Below are 14,162 nucleotides of genomic sequence, written 5' to 3' on the forward strand. Positions count from 1 at the left end.
CTGAATATTAAATGCTTAGAACTTTCTAGAACCTAGGCCTAGTGGTTTATTTTATTCCACGGCATGAAATGTAGTACATACTGGTTTGGGTCTGCCTAAATCAGTAGTTCTTGTCCAGGATACTACACTCCCACAGTAGGTAATGTACAACGTGGAGCAGTCAGAATTTAAGGGGGCAAAATTGGGAAGAGAGCCCCTTCTTTCTTTTTGCAATAGCTTCTGACACCTAGTCCAGAAGAGCTCTTGTGTGCTACGCAAATTTCCCTCTTAGATCCCTCCCCACTAAAAAGCTCTCTCTCATACAGGAATTCCCTCTCCCCCAGGAGCTGGACAATATTCTTCCATCTGTTTACAGTGAGACTTAAGTATATCTGACAACCTCCCAAAAAGGAAATATAAAGGAATAATGCTGACAATGATGACAAAAGAAAAAACAGGTTCCCACAGAAGAGTCAGACTCAAACTAATCTAAAATTAAGGAACTGGCTGATGGCACGAAGGTATTTAATGTATAGCTGAAATCTTTGTGGCACATATCTATCTCCCAGACAAAAGTTACATTCTCTGGAGTGCTATTTTATGTCTCACAATGTCCTGGTGGTGGAATGATTAAAGGTGAAAAGCTACCATTGAAATATTAGTAACACAAGTAGTAATAATATGTGTAACATTAATAGTGATAACTGGCCACTTCAGTTGTTACATTTCAGCCCATCACTAGTTATTTTCTGTCAAACACCAAGTAAATTTGACAAGAGTGCCACAGATTTGGTTTTTCGAAACTTAACAAACTTTTTATATGTTTGCATCACATTAAGGGTTTTAAAAAGAATATTAAATGTCTCTTACATAATCCGTTATTCCAAAGAGGAAAATGTATTTGGTTTAATTCCCCCCCCCCCCGAAAAAAAACATGACTTTCACCCTGTCCGCTTTACAGCTGCTTCCCCACCCTAGAAAAAAGGCCGTGGGTGGAAGGAAGTGGCTGGTTTGACTCGCCCAGCAGACGTGCAGAAGCCCCGCCCTCTTCCTAGCCGCGTCTGCTGAAGAGGAAAGGTCGGCTGTTGAGGGCACGAAGGCACCCACATGCTTCGCGAGGTAGAAAAGGAAACGTCTTCTACTATCTCAGCCTGAGGCACTTCAAGAGAAAAGGCTTTACCGGTGCAAACCTTGGGTATAAAACCACTCGGCTCTATCCTGGAAGATGATGTTAGGAAAGAGCACCTCTCATAGGGGTGGAGTGAGGGCAGAATAGCAAAGACTGCACTGATCACAAACAGAAAAACCACCATCCCCGACTGCTCCAAACTTACAAGCCAGCTATGCAAAAGTGGGTCCTGCCCTCAACATCCAGGAGAAGTCTCCTGCATTCCATTCTCTTCTTACAGTTTCTTCCGTACAAGCACACTTCCGACAAAATGCGGAGAAGCTCGGAGATCAAAATCCTGTAGGCAAGCCCTAGTAACGTAATCCTGCAGAAATGAAGGAAGCACTCACTTCCTCCTCAACCGATTTCCCCCTCCCGGTTCTGAACCATGCCCCCAAGCTTCGCGTGTGCCTGACCTTGTGTGCTTCATCCACTGAAGGTGCTGAAAGTCTCGAAGGAACTTTCCAAGTCCCTTTGTTTTCTGCTTTGCCAAGTTAGCGCCGCAGTCTCGATTTTTCCAGTGTACGAGCTACTTTAGGACAATACTCGTTCCTTCCACGAGGAGCTCAGACAAACTGACCACTTTCCAACTCCGGCAGCCCGAGCGGCTGTCCCACCAGCAGCATGCTCCTTCCAGAACCCCTTCAGCGGAAGCTTCCCCTGCCCGCAAACAATGCTGCTGCGTCACCCACATGCAGTTCCCAGCAATGCTTTGCAACGGAAGATGGCAGGAGAGAAAAAAGACCGAGGGAGGGAGGCAGGCATGCGAGGAACGGCAAAGCTGTTCTGCTGCAGAGCAGGGACGAGGGCTGGACTAAGCCGTTGGCTGCTTGCTGATTGGGCGAAGCGGACGCCGAAGCAGCCTGTCTCTGTCTTCCCCTCCCCCGCCTCTACTACAATTGGAGAACCCCGGGCCAACACCCCCGCGACCTGACGGCGGCAGACTTTAGAGAACAGCCCAGGAAGCTTTTCACCCGTCCTGTGCAATGCAGGTACACCCTTCCCACAACTTGCCCTTGTCTCACGGGCAATGACTCCCGTTTAAGGCTTTAAATGGTATTTTAAAATTACAGTTCCCATACCCCCATGCTCTGCTATGGAAACACACTCCTGTAACATACACGATTATATTTCAGTGGCACACATTATTTTTCAGAATTAAAATACATATTTTTTTAAAAAAGTAATAATAATAGTGTGCCACCAAGTCAATCCTGACTTATGGCGACCCTTTTCAAGTATAGAGTATTCAGAAGTGGTTTACCTTACCCTTCTCTTCTAGGGGGAACCCTGGGACTCTGCAGCTTACCTAAAGACACAAAGGCTGGCTCTACTCACAGGAGGCACAGTAGAGAAATTGTACTCCCCACTTTCGGCCCCACAGCCAGATAGTACCTAGTTCACTGAGCTATTCAGCCAACCATAAGTAGATTGTTGTTGTTTAGTCGTTAAGTTGTGTCCAACTCTTCGTGACCCCATGGACCAGAGCACACCAGGCCCTCCTGTCTTCCACTGCCTCCCAGAGTTGGGTCGAATTCATGTTGGTAGATAGCTGGGTACAAAATTTGGAATCCTATAGACTTCCACTTTCTTTTCTTAAAAATATAAGTTTTTATTGTTTAAATCTATACAGAAAAAAATCAAATTGTGGAGAGATTGTTTCAAAAGGCAGTCCTACACACATTCTCCTGTGATGAAATCCACTAAAGGCTTATGTCTGAGTAGACGTGCACAAGATTGCACTATGAAGCACGGAATTCTGTGACTAGGGCTTTTAGGTTCTGAGGATTTTGGATCAGTTAGTGCCTTTGCATAGATTTCCCTGTACTTATCTGATGAGTAACCACTTAAAGGAAAGGGGCAGAAGAAGCACCACTTCTTTCTTTGCTTCTCTCTTCATATTAAACTCTAGCTGAGCAACATTCCTACCTATAGAGGATTTTATAACGACGAGAATAGAATAGAATGACACTTTATTGTTGTTGGATGTGCAACGAAATCACCAGAGTGCTATCCAGACAGTGCATCACTCACTCAGCTAAAACTCCATGTAAACTCCTTACAAAATTCCAATGGCAACAAAACACATTCACACTCTGAATCACCCTCTGGAGAAATTTTCTCTGGGCCATTGTACAACCCTCATACCATGTGCACATGCAGTATGACAATACACTTTCTATTCAGCATCGATAAAAGGACACCAACGGTCTCTGAGTGATGTTATTCTTACTAAGCATCCTTAGAAAGAACAATCTCTGTTGAATGTTTTTCAGTACCTTTAAGGTATTTACGTTCCAAGTCATGTTCTTCTCAATATGGACACCCAAAAAATGAAAAAAAAAACAAAAACCCTCACCTTTTTACCCAGTCTCCACTGATGAATAATGGTGGAATATTCATCCCCTTCTTCCTATAATTTATTACTAGTTCCTTAGTTTCTGAAGTATTTAGAAGCAAGTTATTCTCGCTACACCATCTTATCAATTGTTTCACCTTGTCCCTATAAGCAGACTCATTCTCCTCTGAGATGAGTCCCACTACTGTGGTATCATCCGCGAACTTAACGATGATATTGCTGTTATAAGTAGAAAGACGACCAAGTACGAGATGGACTGACTCCCTAAAAGAAGCACAGACTGAGTCTGCAAGAGCTGTTGAGGACAGGAGATTGCTCATTCATGGGGTTGCCATAAGTCAAGGGTGACTTTATGGCACATAACACCAACTGGAAAAAGAATCAGTAAAATCTAGTGCACCAACCCACAGACATGCCAAACAGCTCCACCAACTCCTTCCAGGCTTTGGAGCAGCTATTTGCTTTTTGGGGTAAACCCTGGCCCAAAAGATGCATACACATGTAAAACTCCACTTTCCCCACTCCAGTCCAGGATAGTCCTCATCTTTCCATCCAATGCAGAGCAGATAACAAATATTCCAAAGTCATGACTACATAGGTCAGACTATTTTGTTCTTCTTTCCTTTTTCACTTGTTACCTGCCTTTCTTTGCCTTGCCTCTGCCTGCTCATTCTATTAGTGTTGCTCACAAAGTCCTAGGAGGGGTGATGGGGTTAGAGTCTCCCAGAAGCTAATTCATTTTTTTCCATGGAATGAGTGATGGCACACAGCAAGGAGGGATGCAATCTGTAAGAGGTAGATGATTTTTCACTCCACTAGAAAGAAAAGACTGAACGAAGTTCCAGAGGAGCAACCAAGTGTGAGAAGAAGAAGAAAGGGAAAATGAGAGGCAAAAAAGAATGGCTCAACTGGAGGAGAGAAATAATGTAAGAATTGCTGGCTGAGCATTCATACAAATAGAACTCACATCCCCCAAATATTCTGCAGACAAAGGATATCTTTCCTTCAAGATGATGAACTCCATGGGGGCTTTTCTGCTCCTATATAATCTCTCATTAAAAGTGCTCACTGATGCTCCATTCTTTTCCTAACTTCCTTCATAGGCTCGTGTGTGTGTGTGTGTGTGTGTGTGTGTGTGTGTGTGTGTGTGTGTGTGTGTGTGTGTGTGTGTGTGTGTGTGTGTGTGTGTGTGTGTGTGTGTGTGTGTGTGTGTGTGTGTGTGTGTGTGTGTGTGTGTTGGGAGACAGTAACAACAGCAAAAGCCACTCAAGACTCTGAATGGGCATAAGAGCAATTGCAATGCTATACATACTGTATTCTATTTCTGCTTATAAGTCAAGGAGAAAAATTCATTGCTGAGGGGAGCTGGGGATTGGATGCATAGTCACCTGTGAATCCAAGCAGCTCCCCCATTGCTATACCCTGGTAACCTGCACATACTCTATGGCCACCAAGGCTTTTGCTGTTCCATATTAACCCTAACTATCTACAGTACTTGTGGTGTTTGAAGGCAGCCTTCTGCATAAACTCAATGTTACATGCATGCAACACCTCTGACCAATAGTTTATCAATACTACAAAGGCCCACACAGTCCCCTTCCCATGACAGAATTCAGCATGGTAGCAATACCCAGTACCTAAGCAAAGCACTTGCTATACCAACTGAGCAGATATTACTAAATGGTATGCTACATTTCTGGTTGGCTGAGAACTACAGTGGTGCCTCGCATTACGACGTTAATTCGTTCCAGCAAAATTGCTGTAGAACGAAAACGTCGTTGTGCGAAAATAAAAAGCCCATTGAAATGCACTGAAACCCCTTCAATGCATTCCAATGGGCTGGAAACTCACCGTCCAGTGAAGATCCTCCATAGGGCGGCCATTTTCAGTGCCTGTGCAGCGAGGAATCCGTCCCAGAAAACAGCGGGGAGCCATTTCATTTACCTGGCGGCCATTCTGAAACAGCCGATCAGCTGTCCAAAAATCGTCGTTTTGTGAGGAATCGGTTCCCGAAGCAGGGAACCGATCATCGCAAAGTGAAACAAGCCCATTCAGATCACCGTTTTGCGATCACAAAAGCAATTGCAAAAACGTTGTTGTAATGCGGTTTCATCGTAATGCGGGGCAATTGTAAAGCGGGGCACGATTGTATTTAGATATAACTTTCACTTACTTGTTAAAAGGCTGAAATACATTAGGACCTCCTATCAACAGGATCATTATCCACCAACATACACTCTAACTCTCTTGTGTGCATGTGTGCACAACTCTGTCCCTGTGCACAGGGTTCCACTGCAACCAGAACTTAATGTGATTGCTGTGCAGAGGAGGAAGACAGCTGTTTGCAGGGAGGCAGAGAGGTGCATGCACTTGCCTAGCTTAAAGGGAGCCTTGGTATCCACTGTTTCACTTATCCATGGTTTGAAAATATTAAAATTATTAAAAGAAAAAAATCCAGAAAAAAAACTATTTTCACAGGCATTTCCAGAACTGGCCATTAGAGAGAGACAGAGACGGTGCTATGTATACTTATTAGTGAATAACACATAGCATGGTCTCTGGTACCTTCTTGGGGCCAGTTCTGTTAATGCATGTGAATTTTTTCCCCTTTCACCATGTTTTATATATATATGTTACCATGTTTATATATATATATATACACACACACACACACACACACAGACAGAGTGGGGTCTCTACTTAAGAATGTCCCTACTTAAGAACAATCCAACTTAAGAACAGCTCCATTTGCTAAATTTTGCTTCTACTTGAGAACAGAAATCCAAGATAAGAACAGGAAAAAAAACCTTTCCTGCTCTTTTTTTAACCTTAGGTCATCTTAGGTTAAAAAAAATTCTCTCCCTAGTGGTAGAGTACGTATTAACCAGCTTTGCATTAGTTCCTATGGGAACTAATGCTTCAATGTACGAACACACCTCTACATAACAAAAAACAACAACAGCCAGAACGGATTAATTGGTTTTCAGTCCATTCCTATGGGAAATTTTGCTTCAACTTAAAAACGTTTCAACTTAAGAACACCATTCCAAAACGGGTTAAGTTCTGAAGTAGAGGTTCCACTGTAGTTTCTATGGACGGAAAAAAGCAGATACGGATTAAATGGTTTTCAATGCATTCCTATGGGAAATGCAGATTCAACATAAGAACTTTTCAACTTGAGAACCACCTTCCAATACGGATTAAGTTCTTAAGTAGAGACCCCACTCTGTGTGTGTGTGTGTGTGTGTGTTTTACCATGTTATATATAGGCGTTATATTGATGTGTATTGATGTGTGTGTGTGTGTGTGTGTGTGTGTGTGTGTGTGTGTATACCAAGCACCAGTGGGTATGGGGGGGTCCTACTGTACATAATTGTACATAATACCGTACAATTACACTCATTGCATTCATTCCACACGTTAGCAAGGTTATGGTCAAAAACCTACAAGATATGCTTCAGCAGTATGTGGACCGAGAACTCCCAGAAGTACAAGCTGGATTTTGAAGGGGCAGAGGAACTAGAGGCCAAATTGCTGACATGCGCTGGATTATGGGGAAAGCAAGAGAGTTCCAGAAAAACATCTACTTCTACTTCATAGACTATGCAAAAGTCTTTGACTGTGTGGACCACAACAAACTATGGCAAGTTCTTAAAGAAATGGGAGTGCCTGACCACCTTATCTATCTCCTGAGAAATCTGTATGTGGGACAGGAAGCAACAGTTAGAACTGGATATGGAGCAACTGATTGGTTCAAAATTGGGAAAGGAGTATGACAAGGCTATATAGTGTAATGTCCCCTGGCTTATTTAACTTATATGCAGAATACATCATGCGGAATTCTGGACTGGAGGAATCCGAAGCCGGAATTAAGATTGTTGGAAGAAATATCAACAACCTCAGATATGCAGATGATAACCACTCTGATGGCAGAAAGTGAGGAGTAATTAAAGAACCTCTTAATGAGGGTGAAAGAGGAGAGTGCCAAAAATGGTCTGAAGTTCAACATAAGAAAAACTAAGCTCATGGCCAGTAGTCCCATCACCTCCTGGCAAATAGAATAGAACTTATGTAAGCCGCCCCGAGTAGACGTTGTCTAGAGGGGCGGGGTAAAAATCAAATAAATAAATAAATGAAGATATGGAGGCAGTGACAGATTTTACTTTCTTGGGCTCCATGATCACTGCAGATGGTGACAGCAGCCACAAAATTAAAAGATGCCTGTTTCTTGGGAGGAAAGCGATGACAAACCTAGACAGCATCTTAAAAAGCAGAGCCATCGCCTTGCCAACACAGTCAAAGATATGATTTTTCCAGTAGCGATGTATGAGAGCTGGATCATAAAGAAGGCTGACTGTCGAAGAATTTATGCTTTTGTATTGTGGTGCTGGAGGAGACTCTTGAGAGTCCTCTGGACTGCAAAGAGAACAAACCTATCCATTTTGAAGGAAATCAACACTGAGTGCTCACTGGAAGGACAGATCCTGAAGCTGAGGCGCCAATACCTTGGCAATCTCATGAGAAGAGAAGACTCCTGGAAAAGACCCTGATGTTGGAAAAGTGTGAAGGAAAGAGGAGAAGGGGACGGCAGAGGACAAGATGGTTGGATATTATCACCAAAGCTATCAATATGAATTTGACCAAACTCTGGGAGGCAATGAAAGACAGGAGGGCCTGGCGTGCTCTGGTCCATGGGGTTACGAAGAGTTGGACACGATTTAAAAACAACAACAACTGTACATAAAGATGACTGAGCTGGCATCATGCCTATGCATCTATGAACCTTCAGGCACTGTACAAACAATGCAACAAAATTGCTTTAGCTCACAATGTCTTTGATTGGAACTGTAACAATTTCAGATACTAAAATCAGAATTGTAATCTTTTACAAAGCACAACTGATAGATAGTATACATAAATATGATACTCTTTTAGCAACAGTTCTCCCCCATTTACCCCCAAAGACCAGCTTTTACATCACTTTTGAACCTGGAGCAAATTTAAGTCAGCATACATGAACAGCTAACAAATTCAAATATGTATTCGTACATAAGCAACAGCCTTTTTAAATCAGATTCCAGCTCCAATATTCTGTACATATGTGCACTATTAACAAGTGACAATGTTTCTATGTATTTCCATTTGGAAATTATGTGTCAAGTTAGTAGCCAGTAGAATTCAATGAAACATTCTATGCTGGTGAGCAGCAAGAGAAAATCCATAAATTGTGTAGGCAATGTATCGTATTTTTCCTTTTATAAGATGCTACTTTTTCCTAAAATTGTTAGATTAAAAATTGAGGGTCATCTTACACATTGAAGTAAGCTGAGGAGAGAACAAAATGGCTCATGTCTTGTCTCTGCAAACAGGCTTCCTTCAATCACAAAGCTTAGCTTCCTACAGTCATGAGCCTTATGTAACTGACATCAGCTGATGCTGAACAAACCAATTGCTACAGTGCTCAGATGCAACAGGGACTCCTAATGTCCCGTGTTCTAAGCCCAGAGGCTGAAAAGTGTGATGCATAATATGAATATGACAGTACTGGTATGTAAATGTTACCTAATTACTAAATAAAAATGTGTTCTGTTTTATGTTTAGAATATTGATTTCTTAATTTTGGGTTAGAAAAGGGGGGGCTTCATTCAAGCAAAATCTGTGGCAGAAATATGCACAGAATTCTAATTAATGCACAAGAGATCAAGAAAGCAAGTATTTTACAGTCACTCAGTTTTCATATTCAAGGTGGTATTTTAGGACCTTGTCAACAGCTTCTATAACAAAACCAGTATTCTGAAATTAAACAGAGTTGTAAGCTGAACGATTGCTTTATTCTTGCAGGACACTTATACCACATTATCCTATATTTTCCATGGGAAGCTGTATCATTTAGTCATGTTTCTCAGCAAACAGATCAGATGACATTGTATGTAGCACAAGGAAAACATATGCTAGTAGGCAACAGTTTTCATTGCCTCTGGGAAAGTTAAGCTGCTTGAGGATCTCATTTATTATTTGGATCAAGCTTCAAATAAGAGAATCCTGTCTTTCAAGCTCAAGGAAACATTTTGTTACTCATCTACACTGAGGAAGCCCATCTTTTTCAAACATTTCTAGTTAGGAAAATTTATAGCAAGAGGAAGAAAGCTACATAGACTAACTGTAAGAAGCAGAAAAATTATTAAGAATTAAGAAAACAATAGATAATTTATTACCCCACTTCCCAATTAATCATCGTTTGGTTGTCAAACCATTATTCATTAATTACTGCTTCATTCTCTAACGAAATCCCATGTGCACTTTTTGAGAAATTCTGTAAAATGTTAATCAGTGTGTATAGAGTGTAAGTGCACCTGTTTGTTATTGAAAACCAAAAGAGTCAAGACCACAAAGCACAGGAGCAAGAGGAATCAAGTTCCAACAACTCTTTCCAAAGCCAGGCTCAGGTAGCCCCTAAAATAGTCAACAACATACAGAGAGATACAGGGGAAGGGTGCAGAGGTGATTTAACTATACTGTTACTGTGCCACTTGTTTCATAAGGGTAAAGCTTGGATTGATATTAACCTAACATGCTTAGGCTGAATAATTGTAGTAAAATGAATGAACACTTCACAAAACATATATTTATTTCCTGTAGAAAAATAGTTCAGGACATAAAAGGAAAACTTTTCAGCTTGCAGATGGCCAAAATTCAACGTATGCTATTGGCCTCTTGACCAAAACACACACACACAAATCAAAAGAAAAATAAGAGGATTCATCATACCTTAACATCCGCAATAAGGGCATCCTCATCTTCTATGCCTGTGGGCACACACTTCTTGTGTAGGGGTAAAGACTCCAACTTGTCCACCAGACAGCGAAGACCTTCAAGCTCAAATTGTGTCAGGTGCACCTTCTTCTCCTTATGAGGGCTGTGAGAGCCCCAGGTTTGTCCATTGTGAGAGCTGCGGCTGGACTCGGAGTCCATGGAGAGAGTCCTCTTAAGACCTGGCAAACTCCGGCAGCCTTTGCCTAGCTCTTCATAATCTAGATTAGCACCATTGGCCACAGGACTGGTGAGGACTGACCGTCTAGTAACCGGGCGATGTGACTCCTTTCCTCCTGTTGGATCATCTTCATCCATGTTCCCTGACTCTGAGCTGCACAGCTCCATGTCTGTATGTATATAAAACACATAATAATGATACTATGTTGAATAGGTTTGTGTATTGGGCATGTATGTTTATTTAGCATATTTTATTGCCTTCTTTAACTCCTCCCCCTCAAAGCAGCTCACATTGATAAAAAAAAAGAAAAAAAGAAAAGGAACAGGACCTGTCATCAGGTTTTAAAACCATACTAAAAGCAAAGGAGGAAAATTCCTTCTGGTGGGAAGGAGAAGCAAGCTCCTCACATCTGCTCTTTCCATGAATGATGCATGGCCCAAGTTGACCTCCCCTATCTCTTATGTTACTCCTTGAAAGGAGCTGGTGCAGACTTCCCGTGGCCCTAGGCTCCCTTGCTGATGACTGATGACAAAGTGTATTTCCCTCCTGTTCTCCAGTTTGAAGGCAACTCATTAAAGGGGATTAACGTGCTTCAGCATTTATTATATTTACTCAGTATTTGTAGTGTTCCCCTCACCAAGTGAAAAATAATAGATCTTTGCAGCTCTGCACATACTCACTTTTAAACATACCCCAAGTGTGTCAGCATATCTGTGGGTTGCAGTGTTCTGTAGTATTTTCTGGCTAAAAAATAATCCTACAGCACTATTTGCCACTCATATGTCCATCAGGACAATTTTCGTTTGGTCTACTGGAAATTACATAACCATGCTATCTACAATTTTGCCTCACCCTGATGAATTCTCACAGAGTGACTTATCCAAAAATAGTACATTATATCAGAAGAAAAGGGAGAAAAGAAAGAAAAAAAGAAGAGATACCTCAGTGCATACAAAGAATTAACGGGTACCAAGAAGATATTTGAAAGAGTTATTCTCCTTATTTCTACTGTAAATCTTGATAGCATTTGAGCATGAATGGAAGTTTTAGGATTTCAAAATAGCAAAAACGGTAAAAACTAAGGAGTAGTTCTTACCCATATTGAGTGACTCCTTCTGAAAGTCCTTGGTCAGGTGCGAACGGTTGGTGATGCAGTAGACATAGCGTTCCAGTACATACCAGCACATTTCATAATAAAAAGGATAACGAAATTTATTTGGGACCTGTCAAAAGGCAAGGCATAAGAAGGTTAAGTATATAATCCTAAACAGCCAAGATCTGGCTGAGCTGACACTAGCCTAGTTGAGGTTCTGCTGAATCCAAACCCCTTCCAACCCAGAGATGTTGGAAATTATTTAGGACCACTCTTACACTAGCCTGACTTTGAGTGAGCATAGTAGTGGGGAATCTGGGCTCAGATAGGTTTGGATCTTGCTTTACTCAGTTTCTCACCTTCTTTGCCCCTTGTCTGCATTTTTCTCCTGTTCAAACTCAGCTAGCACAGCACTTGTGGTGACAGATCAAGTTCTGTCAGCAGATCTGAGGTCAGCCAACATGAGTGGTTTTGCCAGTAAAACAGGCTTCTGCTAATTCCAAACCCACTACAGCTGGTGTATGGCTGAATCTATATTGCTCTGGGAGTCAAGTGATAGCATCTGCAACATACATTGATAAACACCTCTGTTTCTTTGTCATTCATCCCCTTCAAGAGAAATGAAAAGGCATGAAGTACATAAAACGATGCTGTGCAGCAGTTTAGTCAGTGAGTCTAACATGTTTATTATTCAGTGTTCAGCCTAATGATTTTTCTGCTAGATCTTGAATTATGTTTTTTGGACAATCATTAAATCAGTCTTGTCTCGAGAGCTAGAAAACAGCCAAATGTGACATTTTAAAAAAAGCTTCCAGGAAGTCAGGTTAACCCCTGTTGTGGATGAACTGGTATAAAGCATTACACTTCAAAATTTAAAAATATTTTTAAAACCCAAGTTTCATCCTGAGAAAACATTACAGTTGTTTTTGTAATGTAATAATCTTGCCACGCCAACATTTTAAAATTCTCTGAATCCCCCCCCCCCCCCGAGCGTATGTACTAATGGGCACGGCTTGGATCCTAACTATCCATTCTCCAATTGGAAGGACTTCCTTCTGCCCACAAAAACATTTTTGATCAAGTGGTAGATTTCTATGGCAGAAAGGCAGGGGCAATTATCTTCAATGCCTGCCTCTAAACTTCCAAAATATTTCCAAGGGGCAGAAAATAAAGGTGGCAAAAGTTGTCTTGTTTTTAGGTGGAGGAATCATCTTGGGAGACAAAGTTTGTATTTGCAGCTGATTGTTGAAGGAGAGAGTTTTAAATTTGGGTGGAGGGGATAATCTTCTGTACTTTTTTCAGTAATGTGTCTTTAAATTCCTTTTAATTTAATGGATTTTTTTTGCTATAAAAATCTGTTTGTGTGTCCGTTAGCATTATGTGTTGAGAGAGAAGAACTGCCTCCCATTTCATTCAATAAGATAAACAGTTACAATGAATTTTTTTAAAAAATCAGGAAGCGCTATGCTATAAACATTAGTTCCTGAAATGCCTAGGTTATGAAGCTTTGAAAACCATTTTGGAATTTTTCTTACCCGTGTGCGGTCTTCAATGCTGTAGATCCGCAGCTGCATAGGTATGTTGAAACTGTGCAGAAAGTTACCCCCAAAAACAAGGGTGTCCATAGGAGTGTATACTGCATGGATCCAACCTGAAAGAAAATAACCTATAAATTAGACATCCTGAAGTTCAACAGAACCTTGTACAATCTTGTCAGTACCAGATGAGATGTACTGTATTTTTCCTTGTATAAGATGATAATTTTCTCTAAAATATTTGGATTAAAAATTTAGGTTCATTTTATACAGGGAAGTAAGGAGGGGGGAGTGATCAAAGCACTTTGATCCCTGCTTTTCCCCTCCACTTTCTTTGCAAGAAAGTGGAGGGGAAAAGCAGGAATCATCAAAGCGATTCATCAAAGTGATTCCTGCTTTGATCAAAGCACTTTGATCGCTGCTTTCCCCCTCCACTTTCCTCACAAGAAAGCACTTTCTAGTGAGGAAAGTGTTTTGCCCCTCCACTTTCTTCTGAAGAAAGTGTGGGGGGAAGCAGGAATCGCTTTGATGAATTGCTTTGATGATTTCTGCTTTCCCCCTCCACCTTCCTGCAAAGTAAGAAATTCTGGGTTACAAAAGTGGGGAGTGTCTAATACATGGGGCGTATTATACATGGGAAAATATGGTAACTAAGGCATGTGTCACAGTGGTCAGATCAAATATTTCAAGAAATGGTCATAGCTGGTGCACTAGTTTTAATTGTGCAAATGCGCTCATGACCACCACCAAGACCAGGCTCAGAGAGGAATCCAGGAGCACCCCCAAGCTGCGCACCTATGTTTTCAGGGGCAGCAGAACCCCATCCAGCACAAGCTGCATCCCTATTCCTTAATCTGCCTTTTTACCAACCAGGATTATCTGGATTCATCCTCATTCAGTCCATCAGTGATACCAAACACTGATCTAGGGCTGAAACAACGTCCTTGGATTTAGGGGGCAAGGAGAGGTACAGCTGAGTGTCATCCACATACTAGCAACACCAAACTTCAAAACTCAGAAGAATGTTTCCCAGTGCT

At 41.5% G+C, this 14,162-nt stretch overlaps 1 protein-coding gene across 7 annotated transcripts in view; it reads right to left on the minus strand.

Moving 5' to 3' along the window:
* Positions 1–14,162, minus strand: part of KDM2A (lysine demethylase 2A) — a 68,948-nt gene that overhangs the window by 13,074 nt on the left and 41,712 nt on the right. For all 7 annotated transcript variants that reach the window (XM_020805987.3, XM_020805991.3, XM_072985400.2 and 4 more), the window contains exons 11-13: positions 13,126–13,241; positions 11,594–11,720; positions 10,275–10,666 (exon numbers count right to left, since the gene is read on the minus strand). In XM_020805987.3, coding sequence (XP_020661646.2) covers positions 10,275–10,666; positions 11,594–11,720; positions 13,126–13,241 — 635 coding nt within the window. The remainder of the gene's footprint in view (positions 1–10,274; positions 10,667–11,593; positions 11,721–13,125; positions 13,242–14,162) is intronic.

Source organism: Pogona vitticeps, chromosome 1 (genome assembly GCF_051106095.1).
Source record: "Pogona vitticeps strain Pit_001003342236 chromosome 1, PviZW2.1, whole genome shotgun sequence".
NCBI classification, from domain to species: Eukaryota; Metazoa; Chordata; class Lepidosauria; order Squamata; family Agamidae; genus Pogona; species Pogona vitticeps.